At 38.9% G+C, this 19,394-nt stretch overlaps 1 protein-coding gene across 3 annotated transcripts in view; it reads left to right on the top strand.

The window, feature by feature from the left end:
- Positions 1-19,394, top strand: part of RNF214 (ring finger protein 214) — a 47,176-nt gene that overhangs the window by 26,286 nt on the left and 1,496 nt on the right. For all 3 annotated transcript variants that reach the window (XM_053900445.1, XM_053900443.1, XM_053900444.1), the window contains exons 7-14: positions 16,092-16,188; positions 16,727-16,815; positions 17,412-17,502; positions 17,702-17,800; positions 18,023-18,399; positions 18,515-18,647; positions 18,862-18,966; positions 19,255-19,350. In XM_053900445.1, the coding sequence (XP_053756420.1) occupies positions 16,092-16,188; positions 16,727-16,815; positions 17,412-17,502; positions 17,702-17,800; positions 18,023-18,399; positions 18,515-18,647; positions 18,862-18,966; positions 19,255-19,350 (1,087 nt within the window). The remainder of the gene's footprint in view (positions 1-16,091; positions 16,189-16,726; positions 16,816-17,411; positions 17,503-17,701; positions 17,801-18,022; positions 18,400-18,514; positions 18,648-18,861; positions 18,967-19,254; positions 19,351-19,394) is intronic.

Raw genomic sequence — 19,394 nt, 5'->3', positions numbered from 1 at the left:
AGTCAGAGAACATAAGGTGTTCTGTTTTTTTTTTAAGGGTGCCTTGAACCTTTCCACTACTTTTGGGTCCTTTACACTACCATTATATGTTTGAGAAGCAGCTTGCCAGTGTCTACAAAAGCAAAAACAAAACTGGTGAGACACAGTTGCCTTGAATCTGTAGATCAATTTGGGGAAAATTGACATCCTAATAATATTGAGCCTTCCAATCCATAAATATGTGTCTGTTGGTTATTTAGGTCTTTGTGTTACCAACATTTTGTAATTTCCAGTGTACAGGTCTTACACATCTTTTTTTAGATTTCAAAAGAAATTTTTTCTATTTCATATTCTTTGACACTATTCAAGTAGAATTAAATTTTTAAATTTTTATTTATTTATTTATTTATTTTTAAGTAGTCCCAATGTGGAGTTTGAATTCACAACCCTGAGATCAAGACCTGAACTGAGAACAAGAGTTGGACATTTAACCTACTAAGCTTCCCAGGCACCCCAGAAGTAAATTTTCAAAAAAGTTTCCAACCATTTCTTGCTAGTTTGTAAAAATACAATTTATTTTATATATTAATCTTGTACCTCCTGTTTTGCTAAATTTACACGTGAATGTCTTAGTAGTTTTGTAGATTCTTTAAGATTTTCTATATAAACAATGATAGCTTCTGTGAACATACAGTTTTATTTCTTCCTTTGAAATCTTAAGCCTTTTATTTCTTGTAAACATTATAGCACTGGCTAGGACCTCCAGTATAGTGTTGAATAGAAGTGGTAGAGTAGAGTAGTTCCTGCTCTTAGGGGGAAATGTTTACTATTTTACCATTAAGCTTGATGATAGCTATAGCTTTTTTGTGGATGCTCTTTATCATAGTGGGGAAGTTCTCTTCTGTTTCTGATTTTCTGAGAGTTCTTAACATGGTTGGATGCTTAGTTTTGTCAAATAGTTTTTCTGCATCTATTAAAATTATCAAATAGTTTTTCCCCTTTATTCTGTTAATAAGGTGAATTACATTGATTTTTTTTTTTTTTCAAGTGTTAAACCAGTCATCATCCTTGGCATAGATTCACTTGGACAAGATACATTTTTGTTTTTATATATTGCTGGATTTGACTTGCTATTATTTTTTAGGGGTATTTGTGTCTATACTTACTGAAGAACATTGATCTATATTATTTTGATTTTTAAAAATTCAGTTACATTGATTGCTGAGGGAGTAAAGTTAAAATGTTTATGGTTATAGACTTCCCTCTTTTTCCTTTTAATTCTGTGAAGTTTTCTTTGTTATCCTTTGAGGCTATGTTGTTAGATACATATATGTTTATGATTATTATATATTCTTGACAAATTGGCCATGTTATCATTATGAAATGTTTCTCTTTATCTTTGTCATATTCTTTATGCTAAAGTTTACTTTATGTGATATAAATACTACAGTCTCATGTTTATGTTTTATATGGTGTATATTTTCCCATCATTCATCTTTAGCTTATCTACATTTTTATGTGTCCTGTAGACAGCATATAATTGGATCTTTCTTTTTGATCTCTTCTGACAAGCTGCCTTTTAAATAAAGGCTTTAGTCAGTTTATATTTAATGTAATTATTGATATGGTTGAATTTAAGTCTACTCTTTTACTATGTAAATCGAATATTAATTCTTGAATATTCTTTAGAGTTTGATTTTAATTTGGCCTTTCCTTTCCCAAATACACATCTGTTACATTATTCGCTGGCAGTATTCATTATAAAGAAAAACTATATACCTGCTACTTATGTTGTATTAGAAAGACTTGTATTTTTCTCGGATAAGGTCTTTGAAAAATTTTCAGAGTCTTAATTGTAGAAACTTAGAATTATTGTCCCTTAGATTTTTAAATAATTAAAAAATTTTAGATATAATATACGTTAATAAAAGACACTTTAAATTGCACATAGATGAGTTTTTACAAGTTAATCACACATGTAAACACTAACATGATCAAAGTATAGCACATACCCATTACCCTAAAATGTTCTGTGTTCCTTCTCAATGACTGTCCTTACTTCCCCTCAGTTCCCAGGTAAACACTGATCTGCCTTCTGTCACTGTAGATTACACTTATTTTTTCTAGAGATTTGTATTTAACTTCTTTCACTCAGCATATTTTAAGGATTTATCCATGATATTGTCATGGATGTGAAGTATGTCAATAGTTTATTCCTTTTTTTTTTTTTAAGATTTTCTTTTTGAAAGCAGTTTTAGGTTTATAACAAAATTGAGAGGGAAGGATGGAGATTTTCCATGTGCCCCTGCCCCCACACATGCATAGCCTCCCATTATCAACATCCTTCACCAGAATGGGACATTTTTTTTTTTTTTTTTTACCAAGGATGAACCTATCCAAATTCCATAGTTCACTTGAGGGTTCACTCTTGGTGTTGTACATTCTTGGTGTTGCACATTCTGTGGGTTTAGACAAATGTATAATGACATATATCCATCATTATAATATCACACAGAGTATTTTTCACTGCCCTAAAAATCCTCTTGCTCTATTTAGTCATCTCTTTTCTCACACCTCCCCCACCAACAACCACTGATCTTTTTACTGTCTCCATAATTTTGCCTTTTCCAGAATGTTATATAGTTGGAATCATACAGTATGTAGTTAAGATTGGCTTATTTCACTTAGTATTATGTATTTGAGGTTCCTCCATATCTTTCATGACTTGATTGGTAGCTCTTTTCTTTTTGGTGCTGAGTACTATTCCATTGTCAGGATGTTCCACAGCTTTTTGATCCATTCATCTCCTGATGGCCATGTTGATTGCTTCCAGTTTTTGGCAGTTATGAGTAAACATAATCATGCTGCTATAAACATCCATATGTAGTTTTTATGTAGACCTAAGTTTTCAACTTCTTTCTGTAAATATCAGGGAGTGCAGTTGTTGGATCATATAGGAAGAGAATGATTAGTTTTATAAGATACCGCCAAACTGTCTTCCCAAGTGACTGCACCATTTTGCATTCCCATCAGCAGTGTGTGAGGGTTAGCTCACGTCCTTGTCAGCATTTGGTGCTGTCAGTTTTGGCCATTCTAATAAGTCTGTGTTGATAGCTCATTGCTGTTTTAATTTGCGTTTTTCTGGTGACAACTGATGTGAAGCACCTTTTCATATGCTTATTTCCCCTGTGTGTCTTCTTCGGTGAGGTGTCAGTTGAGGACTTGGGCTGATTTTTTAAAATCGGGTTGTTTGTTGTTGTTGAGTTTTAAGAGTCCTTTGTGTGTTTAACAGTCCTTAATCAGATGTGCATATTCTCCCAGTCTGTGGTTTGTCTTCTAATCCTTTTGATACTATCCTTTACAGAATAGAAGTTTTCAATTTTAATGAAGTCGCTTTATCAGTTATTTCTTTCATGAATTATGTCTGTTTTGTATCTAAAAAGGCATCACCATACCTAAGTTCAGCTAGAGTTTCTTTCATGTTATCATCTAGAAGTTTTATAGTTTTGTATTTTACATTTAGGTCTCTGATCTATTTTGAGTTAATTTCTGTTAAAAGTGTAAGGTCTGTGTTTAGATTCTTTTTTTTTTTTTTTTTTTGCATGTGCATATCCAGTTGCTCTAGCACTATTTGTTGAAGAATCTCTTTGCTTTATTTTATTGCCTTCACTCCTTTGTCAAAGACTAGTTGGCTATATTTATGAGGGTCTGAAATAAGCTCTTTATTCTGTTTTATTGATCTGTTTGTTCTTTTGCCGCAACCACACTGTTTTGTTTACTGTAGCTTTATAAGTCCAGTATCATCAGTCCTCCAACTTTGTTCTTTTCTTTCAGTACTGTGATGGCTAATCTGAGTCTTTTGCCTTCCATATAAACTTTAGAATCAGTTTGTTGACATCCATAAAATAAGTTGCTGGGATTTGGATTGAGATTGCATTGGATTTATAGATCAAGTTGAGAAGAACGGACATCTTGACAATGTTGAGTCTTCCTATCTATGAATGTGGAATAGCTCTCCATTTGTTTAGTTCATTTTCCATTTCACTCATCAGAGTTTTATAGTTTTCCTCATACAGATCTTATATATATTTTGTTGGATTTACACCTAAGTATGTCATTTTGAGGGGTGCTAATGAAGTGGTATTCTGTTTTTAATTTAAAATTCTACTTACTCATTGTTGGTATATAGGAAAGTAATTGACCTTGTATCCTTCAACCTTACTTAAACTCTTATTCATTCAAGGAGGGTTTTTTTTATTGCTTCTTTCCAATTTTCTCCATAGGTATTCATGTCATCTGCGAAGAAAGATATTTTTGTTTTCCTTTCCAATCTGTATACCTTTGATTTCCTTTTCTTTCCTTACTGCATTCTTCCAGTATGATATTGATGAGTGGTAAGAGGGACATCCTGATCTTAGTGGGAAAGCTTCAAATTTCTTACCATTAAGTATGATGTTAGCTATAGGTTTTTTGCAGGTAGTCTATCAGGTTGAGAAAGTTCCCCTCTATTTCTAGTTTACTGAGATTTTTTTTTAATATGCATTTTTTAAATATTTATTTTTGAGAGAGAGAAACAGAGTGCAAGTTGGGGAAGATCAGAGAGAGAGAGAGGGAGATGCAGAATCCGAAGCAGGCTCCAGGTTCTGAACTGTGAGCACAAAGCCTGACGTGGGGCTTGAACTCATGAGATGTGGGATCATGACCCAAGCTGTAGTCAGACGCTTAACCAACTGAGCCACCCAGGCGCCCCTACTGGGAGGTTTTTTCATGAATGTTGGATTTTGTCAAATGCTTTTTTTTGATAGGATCTGTAATTTTTCTTTTTTAGTCTTTTGATGTGATGGATTACATTAACCGGCTTTTGAATGTTGAACTAGTTTTGTATACACAGGATAAATTCCACTAGGTCATGGTGTAAATTCTTTTTATATTTGTTTAGTTTTGATCTGCTAAAATTTTGTTGAGGATTTTTGCATCTTATGTTCATGAGAGATACTGGTTTGTAGTTTTCTTTCCTTTTTCTTTTTTTAATGTTTCTTTATTTTTGAGAGAGAGCGCAAGTGGGGGAGGGGCAGAGAGAGAGAGGGAGACAGAGGATCTGAAGCGGGCTCTGCCGCTGACAGCAGCAACCCTGACACGGGCTCAGACTCACGAACTATCAGATCATGACCTGAACCGAAGTCAGATGCTCCACCGACTGAGCCACCCAGGTGCCCCATGTAGTTTTCTTTCCTTCTCGTGTCTTTGTGTGATTTTGGTATTAGGATAATATTGGCCTCATAGAACGAGCTGGGAAGTATTATCTCTTTTCTGTCTTTTCAAGGAGATTATAGGGAATTAATACAGGTTTTTTCCTTTCCTTTCCTTTCCTTTCCTTTCCTTTCCTTTCCTTTCCTTTCCTTTCCTTTCCTTTCCTTTCCTTCCCTTCCCTTCCCTTCCCTTCCCTTCCCTTCCCTTCCCTTCCTTTCCCTTCCCTTTGTTTTCTTTTCTTTTCTTTTCTTTTCTTTTCTTTTCTTTTCTTTTCTTTTCTGTAAACTCTACACTCACCATAGGGCTGAACTCACAACCCTGAGATCAAGAGTTGCATGCTCCACCGACCAAGCCAGCCAGGCGCCCCTGTACGGTTTTTCTTAAATGTTTGCTAGTATTTACCAGTGATCCCTTTGGGCCTGGTGCTTTTTGTTTTGGAAGGTTATTAATTATTGACTCTTTAATAGATATTCCTTTTTAATGTTGAGTTGTGGTCCATTGTGTGAATATTAAAAACAATTTTTTAATATACTTATTCATTTTTGACAGTGAGAGAGATAGAGTGTGAACAGGGGAGGGGCAGAGAGAAAGGGAGACACAGAATCTGAAGCAGGCTCCAGGCTCTGAGCTGTCAGCACAAAGCCTGATGTGGGGCTCGGACTCATGGACCGTGAGATCATGACCTGAGCTGAAGTCGGACGCTTAACCGACTGAGCCACCCAGGTGCCCCTACTGTGTGAATGTTATACAATTTTGTCTGTGCAGTTGTTCTAATATAAACTGGCTGCCCTTCTTTCTGGTGAGAAGTCAGTGACTGTTCAAGTGTTGTTTCCTTCTGTGTATTGTCTCATTTTTTTCTATAGCTTCTTTCAAGTTTTTCTCTTTGGTTTTCAGCAGTGTGACTTTGATCTGCCCAGGTGTGATTTTCTTCATATTTTTAGGGTTTTTTTTGAGCTTCTTAATCTGTAAAGTTATGTCTTTTACCAAATTCTGTGAAATTTTCTGATATAATTTGTATATATTTTTTCTGTCCCATTCCCTCCTTTCTTTCTGGGACTCTGCTTTCACATATGTTAAACCTTTTGATATTGTCCTACAGCTCATGGAGGCTCTGTTCTTTTCTTTCCAATCTTTTTCACTCTGTTCCTCATATTGATATATCTTTAAGTTCATTTATTCTTTCTTGTATCATTTCCATTCTGTTGTTAAGCCCAGGCAGTGAATTTCATATTTCCAGTATTGTATTTTTCAGAGTTCTGTCATTTCAGTTTATCTCTTTTTTATAGTTTCTGTTTCTCTGCTGAAAATTCTTATTTGTTCACTCGAGAGCATATTTTTTATGTCCTTTTTCATGGTTAAAGTAGATGCTTTGAAACTCTTGCCTGCTGGGGCACCTGGGTGGCTCAGTTAGTTAAGCGTCCGACTCTTGATTTCAGCTCAGGTTCTGATCTCATGGTTCATGGGTTCAAGCTCCATGTCCACTGCACTGTCAGTGCAGAGCCCAATTGGTATTCTGTCTTTCTCTCTGCCCCTCCCTGACTTGCTCTCTGTATCTCTCACAATATAAATAAAATAAAAAACTTTAAAAAATGAAGTAAAATAAAATTCTTGCCTGCTAATTCCAGCATCTTGGTGACCTTGAAGTTTCTCTTCATTGAGTTTTCTTTTTTGTCAACCAGGAGTTGGAATCAGAAAAATTGTCCTAAATAAAAAACCAGCATAAAAGGTACACACTTTATGATTCTATTTACATGAATTTCTAGGAATGACAAACCCAATAGTGAGAGAAAGTAGATCAGTTATTGTCAGTGGGTCAGGGTAGAGGGAAGAGATTGATTGCCATATAGTGTTCAGGGTGTGCAGACCATATAGTCTCTGTTGTATCTACTCAACTCTGTTGTTGTAGCATGAAAGCAGCCATGGACAATATATAAATAAAATGAGCATGACTATGTTCCCCCCCAAAACTTGATTTATAAAAATAGCTGGCAGCCTGAATTTGACCCACAGGCCATAGTTTACCAACTCCTGCTCTTGACTGTGGATCATATTTCCTGTTTCTTTGTATGTTGGTAATTTATGGTTAAATCCTGAGTATTGTGAATAGTATATTGTAGAGACTCTGGATTTTGATATATTTCTCCAAAAAGTCTTGATTTTTTTTTTTTTTTGCATTTTTAAGTCATTATTATTTTTTTTAACTTGTTTCATTTTTTATTTTTTTTAAATTTACATCCAAATTAGTTAGCATATAGTGCAACAGTGATTTCAGAAGTAGATTCCTTAATGCCCTTTACCCATTTAGCCCATCCCTCTCCCACAACCCCTCCCGTAACCCTCAGTTTGTTCTCTATATTTATGAGTCTCTTCTGTTTTGTCCCCCTCCCTGTTTTTATATTATTTTTGTTTCCCTTCCCTTATGTTCATCTGTTTTGTCTCTTAAAGTCCTCATATAAGTGAAGTCATATGATTTTTGTCTTTCTCTAATTAGTGTAATACCCTCCAGTTCCATCCACATCGTTGCAAATGGAAAGATTTCATTCTTTTTGATTGCCGAGTAATACTCCATTGTGTGTGTGTGTGTGTGTGTGTGTGTGTGTGTGTGTACACACCACATCTTCTTTATCCACTCATCCATCGATGGACATTTGGGCTCTTTCCATATTTTGGCTATTGTTGATGGTGCTGCTATAAACATGGGGGTGCATGTGTCCCTTCGAAACAGCACACCTGTGTCCCTTGGATAAATACCTAGTAGTGCAATTGCTGGGTCATAGAGTAGTTTTGTTGTTAGTTTTTTGAGGAACCTCCATACTGTTTTCCAGAGTGGCTGAACCAGCTTGCATTCCCAAAAAAGTCTTGATTTAAAAAAAAAAACATTTGTCTTATTGAGCTATTTCCTTAGCTAGACTTAAACATCATACCCTTGTTTGATGTCCAGCAGCTGTGGTCTCTGTTAAGTTTATTTAGCTGTAACTGGTGAATCTCTTCTGTGAGACCATGACCTGGACTGAAGTCAGATGTTTAACCAACAGAGCCACCCAGGTGCCCCATTAGATGCTAGTTCATTATCAGATGTGTGTTTTGCAGATATTTTCTCCTATTCTGTGATTTGCCTTTGCATTTTGTAACAGTGTCTCTTGAAATGCAGAAATTTAAGTTTTGGTGAAATCCAGTTTTCCAGTTTACTAGGTTTTTCTTTCGTGGCTCATGCATTTTGTGTCCGAAGAAATCTTAACCCAAAGCAAAAGTACATTTAATTAGAAGAATTACAATTGTTTACATTCTTGTAAGTCTCTTTAGTGGAAGAAGCTTAATTCTCCTAGCTACTTCTACATTTAAACTTTTGCAGTACGTTGTGGTGTTTTTTTTTTTTAAGTTTAGTTGTTATTTATTTTGAGGGGGGGAAGGGCAGAGAGAGAGAGAGAATTGCAAGCAGGCTCCACATTGTCAGCATGGAGCCTGTCTCAGGGCTCGATCTCACAAACTGTGAGATCGTGACCTGAGCCCAGATCCAGAGTCCGACCTTAACTGACAGAGTTCTCCAGGTGCCCCTGCAGTACGTTGTTTTGATTGAAATATGTGAAGAAAATCTGGTGATACACAGATAGTTGGAAAAGGGAAGGGTGTTTTAATAGCCTTTTTTAAAGATAATTGTGGATATTTTTGATAGTACCCCAAAACTTGACTGGTATCTTAAAGGTTAGTTGAATCTGTTGGCTTAAGTTGCACTTTGAATGGAATTTTTAACTGTGTTGTATAGGGGAGGACAAACCCTTCCTTCTACCCTGTTGGGTTTCATGTCTGAGGCCCATTGAATTGACAGAGATTAACAGGAGTAAGAAAACAACCCATAAGTACAACATGCATACACATGTGGAAGAGCTCAGTGATGAGTAGCTGAAAAGGGTGGTTAGAGTTCGGGGCTTATCTACCATCTTAATAGGTGAGGGGGACAGGGAGAGAGGTACTTACGGGAAAACAAGGCACTTCTTAGGAGGGTGGGGAGAAAAGACACTTATGGGACTTTTTGGAAAGATAAGTGGCTTTTCGGGAAAACAAACTTAAGCTTATGATAACAAAAGTTCGTGATAATATTTGTCTGTAGGTATGAGTGGTTTCTTTCTTCTTCAGGGCCATAAAACTCTCTTGGAGAAGGGATTTAGGGTAGTTTTTATTCATGTTCTCTCTCCTGGGAGTAAGTCTGCTCTGAAGAAGAATTTATGACATCCTTATTTCCCAGAAGTTGCTGCTTTTAGGAAGATAAGGGAAGCTCCCAGAAGGCTTTTTTTCTGCATCTGTTGAACCTCAGATGTCTTCAGCTTAGAATAATTTTTATGCCAGCTCTGAGGTTCTGAGTGGGTTCCATAGTTGATTTAGTAGCACAGTGCATTGATAATTTGGAAACTATTGGTTTAGAATTATTCAGACCTTCTAAGTGTTGGCACAGTTTACCGTACAGCATATGAAGAACCTCATTTGTTGATGTCACCATCGATTTCATCAGAATAGTCTTTACCTAGTGGGAATCTTGCAAGCTCCCAGTGGCTGGTACACATTTTCCAAAGTACTAACTTTTGCCCGAAAGCTCAAAATTGGTTGTAGGTGATAAATATTGTCAGTTGTTTCCTTTGAAGTAGCAAGAGTACGCCACTCATTTTCAAGGACATGTCTGCCAGACACTCAAGTTCAAATAACCATAGTTTGTCTCTCAGTGGTTCTTGTAAGTAAAAATGGTATTTCATGAAAAAAGAGGCTAGTTCAACTCACAAGTCAAATGGCCTCACAAGTGCTTTTCCATGAGACAGCCATATACTTTGGTCTGTAGCATTTTATCAAACAGTATTTTAGAAATGTTTATTTTTAGAGGTTGAGATTTAATAAAATTATTATACTCTATGGCTTCATCACAACATCGTTAAGTAAAGCTTAAACCGTGAAAATAAAAAGTCATTCAGCTTAGATTATGGGAGCATAACTTATGTTTGTTGCCAAGAATTCACATACAACATTATCTTTGATGCTTACTTGGTGCCCGTACTAGACGAATAAACAAATAGCAAGTCTAATTGCGTCTGTAGATTTGTCGGTTTGTAAAGCAAAATTACAATTCTTCAGATGAGATCTTAACTAAGTCTTCAAATTTGCAGCAGAATCTTTAATTTGATGAGTTACTGTATCATCAAAAAGTGACACTGCCATCGTTTATTTTGCTGACTTTTCATCCAGCAGGCATGTAGCAATGTCAGCTGGACAAGGCTGTGCTTCTCTGGTTAATGCAGTACAGAGTTCCCTGGCTAAGATGCTTCGGTGGCTTTTTCATTTCTGGTTTGAAAGCCTTTAATGAGATTTTTATGAATTTTAAAGACTTTATCACATCTGCTTTTAAAATAGTTCCTTTTTCTTTAAAGTCTGAATGATCTCAAAATGTCACTATAACTTAACTGGCACAATATAATTAGAAAATGTTCTGTGGCTTAAGATACAGTAAATTGTGAGCGTCTATAAAGTCAAGGGAAAGATGGCTTTTGTCGTACTTTGGTTTCTTATTTATAATTTTGCCCAACTTCTTTGGAGTAGATTCTTTCCATGAGTCAGAAAACTGTAGGTCACTGCATCCTTTTTAGGATCTGTGAGATGTATACATTGCAGCTATGGGTTGAGAAAATGAGTCTTCTCGTCTCCCTTTTTTGAGCCAGTGATTCATTTTTCAATGTAAGAGGAAAGTACAGATAAATTTCCTTTCATTTTAGAAAAAGTTAAATTGTAAAGTAATACATTTTAGATAGAACTTAAAAATGAGAACATTTTCAGGACATCTGGGTGGCTGAGTCAGTTAAGCGTCTGACTTTAGCTCAGGTCACGATCTCGTGGTTTGTGGGTTCGAGACCTGCACTGGCTCTGTGCTGACAGCTCAGAGCCTGGAGTCTGCTTCAGATTCTGTGTTTCCCTCGCTCTCTCTGCCCCTCCCCCAGTCGCATACATGCTCGCTCTCTCTCTCTCAAAAATAAACATTAAGAAAAATTTTTTTCATTTAATGAGAAATTTTTTAAAAATTAAAAGAAATTATTGTAAACAAAATGGTAAGTTCTTGTTTCTACCTAGATGCCTGGAGAACTTGGAAATTTTACAGTGATTTTTTATTGGACAATAATGAGATTATAGAGATTATAGCAAGTATAAAGATAGCTATAAAAGCACAACAGAAGTACTGAGAAGGGAAAAAAAATTGAGAGCTTAAATTACGCCTTCAACCTGCTATTTTAAGACATGTTAGAAAACATAAGAATACAGAAGCATATATTCCATTAGCCATCAGTGATGATACTATCATGTGTTGTGTAGCCTAGGTCAGGAAAATCCATTGTAGACTCATGAGGGGATGAGGTTGACAAAGGCAAGTCGTTTTAGTGTTACTATGAAATTAGTTTTTGCTTCATAGACCAGGCCCTCAAAGGTTTCGGGGACTGTGGACTATGTTTTGCAAACTGCTGTTCTAGATTATTTCTTCTATATCTAGGGCTTCCACTACTGTCTTTATGGTTGTGACCTTGATCTGTACCCCTTGCCCAGACTACACCCCTGAACGTTAGACTCCTGCATCCACTGCCTGCAACTTTCTGGACCACTTCTCAGCTGAATGCTCTCTTACTCTTTGGCCTTTGCACATACTGTTTGTTCTGGCCAGAATTTCCTTGCTCCTTTTGTTCACCTGGCAGACTGTTGGATTGCGAGTTTCTTGGGGCAGGAACTGGGCATCTTTATATTCCCAGGGTTTAGCATGGTGCCTAGCACACTGTGCTGCTCAGTAGATTTCTTGAATTATGTTGAATCAACGAAGAATTCTAGTCTCATAAACAGTACATTCACAATTGAAGCCTGATCTGATCTCATCCATTCTATATTGGTTAGTGTCAGTGTCCGTTTCGGAGTAAAAGATTTTAGATTTTATAACCTCTACCCCCACTTCAGGAGGGCCAACCCCTTCATTCAACAGTTTTTGTTTTGTTTCCTTTTGCCTTGCCTCGAGTATAGTATATTCTGAAAGGAAGACATTTGGGCTAAGGACCCATCTTAATTTTTAGCTCTGTGTCTGACTGTTGAGAGGATTTCACAAGACACTTATCATCTGCTTCTCTCCATTAAAATCACTGAATTCCACCACGCCTTGTGGTGGAAAATTCATATGCATATATTTTCGTTTCTCTGAAGGAGGACGTTCTACCATCCAAATGAGATAACTAACATTAAGTTCTTCCTATATGCCAGAGACTGTTCTATGTGTTTTACATATGTTAACTCATAATATACATAGCAGCTCTGTGAGAGGTAGACTCTCGATATCCCCATTTTATGTTAGGGTAAGTAACTTGCCAGAGGGTCGCATAGATAGTAATAGGGCCTGGATTTGAACTCAGAGCTTAGTTTTTGGCTCCAGAGGCCATGCTTTTAACTACTCTGAGTAGCTTCCTCTTCAATCTAGGTACATTATTTTTATCATTAACCTGTGTTAGTATACATGCACAGATGCTTATACTAGTATTTATAATTGTCAAATTGAAAATAACTTAATACCTAAATAGATAATGGTATGTATGTACAGTGGATAGTTATTTAAAAATTCACATTTTGGGGGCGCCTGGGTGGCTCAGTCAGTTAAGTGTCCTACTTCAGCTCAGGTCATGATCTCACAGTCTGTGGGTTCGAGCCCCACGTCAGGCTCTGTGCTGACAGCTCAGAGCCTGGAGCCTGCTTTGGATTCTATGTCTCCCTCTTTCTCTGCCCCTGCCCCTGCTCACACTCTGTCTCTCTCTCTCAAAAATAAATAAACACTAAAAAAAATTTTTTAATAAAAATAAAAATTCACATTTTTGAAGAATACTTAATGATATGTAAAAATACGATAGGTTAAAAAAGTAAGACAAAGGTCACAGTTTCTGTTTGAAAGTACACATAATGGATTTATATGTTACATATGTATACATAAATATACAAATATTTATTTTAAAAGACTGGAGAGAAGTATAATAATGATTTTTTTGTGAGTATTGCAATTGTGAGAAATTGAATTAAAAAAATACTTTAGGGGTGCCTGGCTGGCTCAGTCAGAAGAGCATGCAGCTCTTGATCTTGGGGTCATGAGTTCGAGCCCCACGGTAGAGATTAAATAAATAAACTTAAAAAAAGAAAACTGTATTAAAAAAACTTTTTTTAATGTTTATTTATTCTTGGAGAGAGAGAGAGACAGAGCACAAGCAGGAGGGAGACACAGAATCCAAAGCAGGCTCCAGGCTCTGAGCTGTCAGCACAGAGCCCGACGTGGGGCTCGAACCCACAAAGCACGAGATCATGACCTGAGCCAAAGTCGGATGCTCAACCGACTGAGCCACCCAGGTACCCCCCCACACCCGCCAAAAACTTTAAAAATAACATTTGTTTGGGGGGTGCCTGGGTGGCTCAGTTGGTTAAGTGTCCGATTCTTGGATTTGGCTCGGGCCATGATCTCACAATTTCATGGGTTCGAGCCCTGCATCAGGCTCTGCTGGCAGCAAAGCCTGCTTGGGGTTTTCTGTCTCCCTCTCTGTGCCCCTTCCCTACTCGTCCTGTCTTTGTTTCTCTCAAAATAAATGAATGAATTTAGAAAAAAAATAACATTTTTTGGATACTTCACGTGTGCTGGGTAGCATATTGAATTCTTCATGTGTGTTTTCTCAGTAAATTCTCCCATCAGTCCCATGATGTAGGTATTACTCATTTTTCAGATGACGAAACTGAATCCTAGGACAATTAAGTAACTTGTCTAGGGTCATACAACCAATAACTAAAGGAGTTGGAGCCTCTATATGAGACTCTTTTATATTTTCTAAAGTTTTTATAATTTGTATTATTTGCATGATCAAAAATAAAGTTAATTTTAAAAAGTATGCAAAAATTGGGAACTACAAGTCAGACTTACACAGTCTGCTATTTACATATTTGAATCATTGATTCCCTGAACTAGCTATGCAAAATAACAGAAGTATGGGACTAGAAAGAAATTAGACCAGGAATTAGAAAAGTTAAAATAGACTCACTGGTTTCTCTTGTACCAAGGATTTTTATGACCATCTACTATGGGGAACTGATTCTTTTTCTAGGGTGGATTACAGATCTGCTGCATATGTTAGAGGCTAGTTACCATTTGATGAAGTTGAGCACTTTTGACTGTTTAACAATTCTTTGACCATTTTTGTGGCGATGGTTAGTAGTTCCTTTTGTCTTGTTGGATCCTGGTGAGGTAGATGTGGCCATTGCCCCACAGGAGAAGATTTTTGTGTGTGAATCTGTGGAATGTCCGCATGGACTTGGTAGAAGGATTTTTCTTATATAAATGTGTACCTATGTTTGATAAATGTGTTTAATGAAAGAGACACTCGGTGACCATCTGTAATCTTCAAGAATACCATCAATCACAGAAGGCAGCTGTCATGTTTTTCTACATGTTATCCCATTGTCAGGGAGTGACCAGAAAAGCTAAATGGATCATTGATTGACCCCGTGGCATAGTTCACGTGTTCTTACGGTTACAGAATTCTGACTCCTCGTGTGTATTTTACTTGAGGAGTATGTGTTGTAGCAGGAAAACACAACTGCCCATGAACTTCTGTTCTAAAGAATTAGTAGAGAATTCCTCTTTTGGCAGGATGTTAGTTTGGGAAGGACGACACATAGAGATTAAGAAGAAAATCCCTACCTGGTCATTTCTATCTATCTGACCTTGTCAGTAGAGGGACAGACTACTGTTTGTGAATCAGTGAATGGGTGTATGTGTCACACACATACACACCCACACTTTGTCTGTGAAATGGGGAGCAGGGCTCTGTGAAGGGTCAGATGTAAGGAGAAGGCACCTCAAAAACTTGGTAAGTGGATCACTCCCTTTCCTATGTGTGAAGCTACCAAAAAAACAGAAGAGGACTAAAATTATTTATTTTACTGAAGAAAAGTGTGAACATTTTTCTTAAGATGTAACTCTTCCTGACCTTTTCTTCTTCTTCTTCTCAACTTTTAAAAATACAGTGAAAAAATTTCAACATTCCCATATTCTTTCCCACTGATCGGGATACTCCTTTGCCTTTCAGCCACCAAACTTAACTTTAGTCCAGTGTCATGTAAGGAGCTCCTCCTGCTGGCTCTGTACCTGTGGTCCTGAGTAGGGTGCTTGACCCTCCACATTCTGCAAAACCCCTCAGAACAGGCACACGGGGCAGTTGGTCACCTGACCCTGAGTGGGTATATTACATTCTAGGGATGGGGCTGGGAGGGCGATGTAAGAAGGGAGGAAACTGCTGGAAATATGAAACCCTGAGATGTGAAGAGAGCATTTTTTCCTTCTGAAGAATGTTTACTATGGCTAAGAAAATAGGAAAATCGGTAAGCTGGTATCTGTATGCCTAGAAGTGATTCAGTGCTTGCTGCATTAGAAGTGAGTATTAAGCGGGACCCGTGTTTGGTCCTGCATTCTTCATACGCGTACTAAAAGACAAGTTGAGAAAGAAGAGGAAGGCGATACGGTTCCGAGCCCTCCTCGAACATAGAGCATTCTGCGTTCATTGGGTTTTGTCCTCAGGGCACTCTTTCCTGCTCTTGGTAACATTTTTTTTTAGCAAAAGGGGACGTGAACATTTGTGTTTTCAAATATGGGGCCTTTATGCAGTTACAGACCACTTTAAGCATTCTGCTCCTAGATCTATATTAATACTTACAGTAAGACTTCCTGTAACATACCTGCTAGATCAATTTCAGGTTTACTTTTGCCTTGATGTCCCTTAGCAATCTTGTCTTTCTCTCCTTATTCCTGTTCCTGGTTTCTTACCTTACAGAGAAGTGTGGGAAATGGAACTAGATAGACTCAAGAATCAGGATGGCGAAATAAACCGGAACATTATGGAAGAGACAGAACGGGCCTGGAAAGCAGAGGTGAGAAGAGCTCTGTGTGGAAAGCCTTGATATGAGGCTTCCAGATAATAGAACCTGTTGTCTTAGAGTACGCTATAGTACCTTATATAACATAGTATACTACGTATATAATATAGTATATTTTAGTATCATATGGTATTGTACTATTATATATAGCATAGTGTAGTATTCTACCACTAAGCCATACAAGTGTTCTACCATATAGCCACTAAGTAAGCATTTGATTTCTTAAAAAAAAAATTTTTTTTACATTTATTTATTTTTGAGAAACAGAGTGAGACAAAGTGTGAGTGGGGGAGGGGCAGAGAGAAAAGGAGACACAGAATCTGAAGCAGCCTCCAGGCTCTGAGCAAGCGGTCAGCACAGAGCCTGATGCAGGGCTCGAACCCACAAACTGAGATCATGACCTGAGCCGAGTCGGATGCGCAACCGACTGAGCCACCCGGGCGCCCCTAAGCATTTGTTTTAACTTCGTGTTTAGCTTCAGGTATATAAAATTAACAAAGTATCTGTGTGTGTATGCGTGTGGTTTCCTTAGATCTTATCACTAGAGAGTCGGAAAGAGTTGCTGGTATTGAAACTAGAAGAAGCAGAAAAAGAAGCAGAACTGCACCTCACTTACCTCAAGTAAGTACCTTCCCATTCTAGAGTCAAGGTCCTGCAGTTTTGTGTTTTGTGTATGTGTGTGTGTGTTGAGCGGGGCGCGGGGGCGGGGTGAGTGGGTGGAGGGGGAGTTGTTAGGTTTTTCAAACCCTAGGCCAGCTCATCTGGCATTTAGTTTGTCTTCGCAGGAATTTCAAGGCCATCCTTGTCTGCACACTAGTCATTGTTCAGTGATTTCTCTTCCCGTATTTTATAGCTTTGTATTTTTTATTGTATTGGTTCCGGTTGGATAAACAGTATTTCTTTATGGTGTCAAAGCATAACGGATATCTTTGGAGACTTGTTTCTCGCGCAGTCATTTCTCTTTCTGCCGTGGAATCTGGAGGGCCCTTGTGGCATTTCCAGGCAGACCAAAAACCCTCTGTGGTGGGTCCTCTTTCTTTAATAATTGGCTTAAAAAATGCTGGAGTTAGAATGAAGCAGATGACTTAGGGCCCTGGCCGCCTCCTGCACCTGGTCTGACCTCGCCAGGCCTGTTAGCCCGACACTGTCCTGCTATCTCAGAGAGTCAGGAGCAGGGCTTTCTTCAATTCTGTAAATTCCTGTTGGTTTCTTGAAAGGTCAACCCCCCCAACACTAGAGACCGTTCGTTCCAAACAGGAGTGGGAGACAAGGCTGAATGGAGTTCGGTTGATGAAAAAGAATGTTCGGGTAAGTGTTGTAATGGGTGATGGTTGAGCGAGGGAGTTCAGTCTGTGCTAAACCCTGGTGATAGGGACGGACCTTGTACGTTGTCACTTAGGGTCGGCTCTGCCCTTGCCTTTGCTCTTCTGATACTGGTTGGTGTTCTCTCTCTAGAGCCTACTCGAGTCAGCAGAAAGGATAATCCTTTCCTTTCTCTCTTTTCCAGGACCAGTTTAATAGTCATATCCAGTTGGTGAGGAACGGAGCCAAGCTGAGCAGCCTTCCTCAAATCCCGACTCCCACTTTGCCCCCACCCCCATCAGAGGTGAGAGGGCCAGCGTGGGGGAGGCTACCTTTCTGTGCTGCCAGCACAGCCAGCCTTTACTTGTTCCTTTTATGAGGAAATTGGTTTCATTACTGGTATTATAACATTGTTGTTGTTATTATCGGTATTATTTGGCATAAGAATTGCTCACTGACATCTCCAGTTTCCTAAACTTTTATTTTCTTCCTTTCTCTCTCGTCCTCTACCTCTGCCGCTCTACAGACAGACTTTATGCTTCAGGTGTTTCAACCCAATCCTTCTCTGGCTCCTCGGATGCCCTTCTCCATTGGGCAGGTCACAGTGCCCATGGTTATGCCCAGCGCAGATCCCCGCTCCTTGTCTTTCCCAATCCTAAACCCTGCCCTTTCCCAGCCCAGCCAGCCTTCCCCGCCCCTTCCTGGCTCCCATGGGAGAAATAGCCCTGGCTTGGGTTCCCTCGTTGGCCCCCACGGTCCACACATGCCCCCTGCTGCCTCCATCCCACCTCCCCCAGGCTTGGGCGGTGTTAAGGCTTCTACTGAAACTCCCCGGCCCCAACCAGTAGACAAACTGGAGAAGATCCTGGAGAAGCTACTGACTCGCTTCCCACAATGCAATAAGTAAGTGTCTTTCAGGACTGATTAAAAATTTGTAAGAGGAATGTCTGAGAGGTTTCATGGATATTTCCCACGAGTATAGCACAGAATTTCTCTCCCTCAACATTTGGTTTCTTAGGGCCCAGATGACCAACATCCTTCAGCAAATCAAGACAGCACGGACCACCATGGCAGGCCTGACCATGGAGGAACTGATCCAGTTGGTAGCTGCACGACTGGCAGAACATGAGCGGGTGGCAGCCAGTACTCAGGTAAGAAGGGCTACTTGGGGGAGAACTCAGACCTGCTGAGATGTTAGGGAAAGGACAAATTTCAGGGAAATTGGGGGTGGCCAACAGCACTGCAGCCAGGATTATCTACTCTGGTTTCTTGCTTTGTTGGACTGGGAAATAAATGATTTCTTTTTGTTACCTGCTGGGTTGCTCAGACTCTCTCTCCTTACTCTGACGATGTTTCTGCCCACAGCCACTCGGTCGGATCCGGGCCTTGTTCCCTGCTCCATTGACCCAAATCAGTACCCCAATGTTCTTGCCTTCTGCCCAAGTTTCATATCCTGGAAGGTCTTCACATGTAAGGCTCTTTTTCTTTGAAAACCGGGATGTGGAGGAGCTCGGGGGTGAGGAGGGAACAGGTTCACAGGTGGAGTGCGGGAAAAAACCATAATCTCAGTAGCTGGGTCATTGGCAGCCCCTGCTGAGAAAATGCAAGTACTCTGGCAAGAATCTGTATTTGAACTTTTCCTTCTTTTGGTGTGAAATCTTTTTGCGACATCGAAATAGTAGAACGGAATCATGGGCATAAAAGGCAAGGAGACCCAGAGGTTCCTCACTCTTTGGCCGTCCCTCCTCTGTTCTGCAGGCTCCAGCCGCCTGTAAGCTGTGTCTCATGTGCCAGAAACTTGTCCAGCCCAATGAGCTGCATCCAATGGCGTGTTCCCATGTGCTGCACAAGGAGGTGGGTGCTATAGACCTTCTTCGTTTCTACTGTTCCTTTTCTGA

The sequence above is a fragment of the Panthera pardus genome, unplaced genomic scaffold (genome assembly GCF_024362965.1).
Source record: "Panthera pardus isolate Hobbes unplaced genomic scaffold, ASM2436296v1 HiC_scaffold_12, whole genome shotgun sequence".
In the NCBI taxonomy this organism is placed as follows: Eukaryota; Metazoa; Chordata; class Mammalia; order Carnivora; family Felidae; genus Panthera; species Panthera pardus.
The sequence above is the reverse complement of the archived record's forward strand: the minus strand, read 5'-3'. Positions and strand labels throughout refer to the sequence as shown.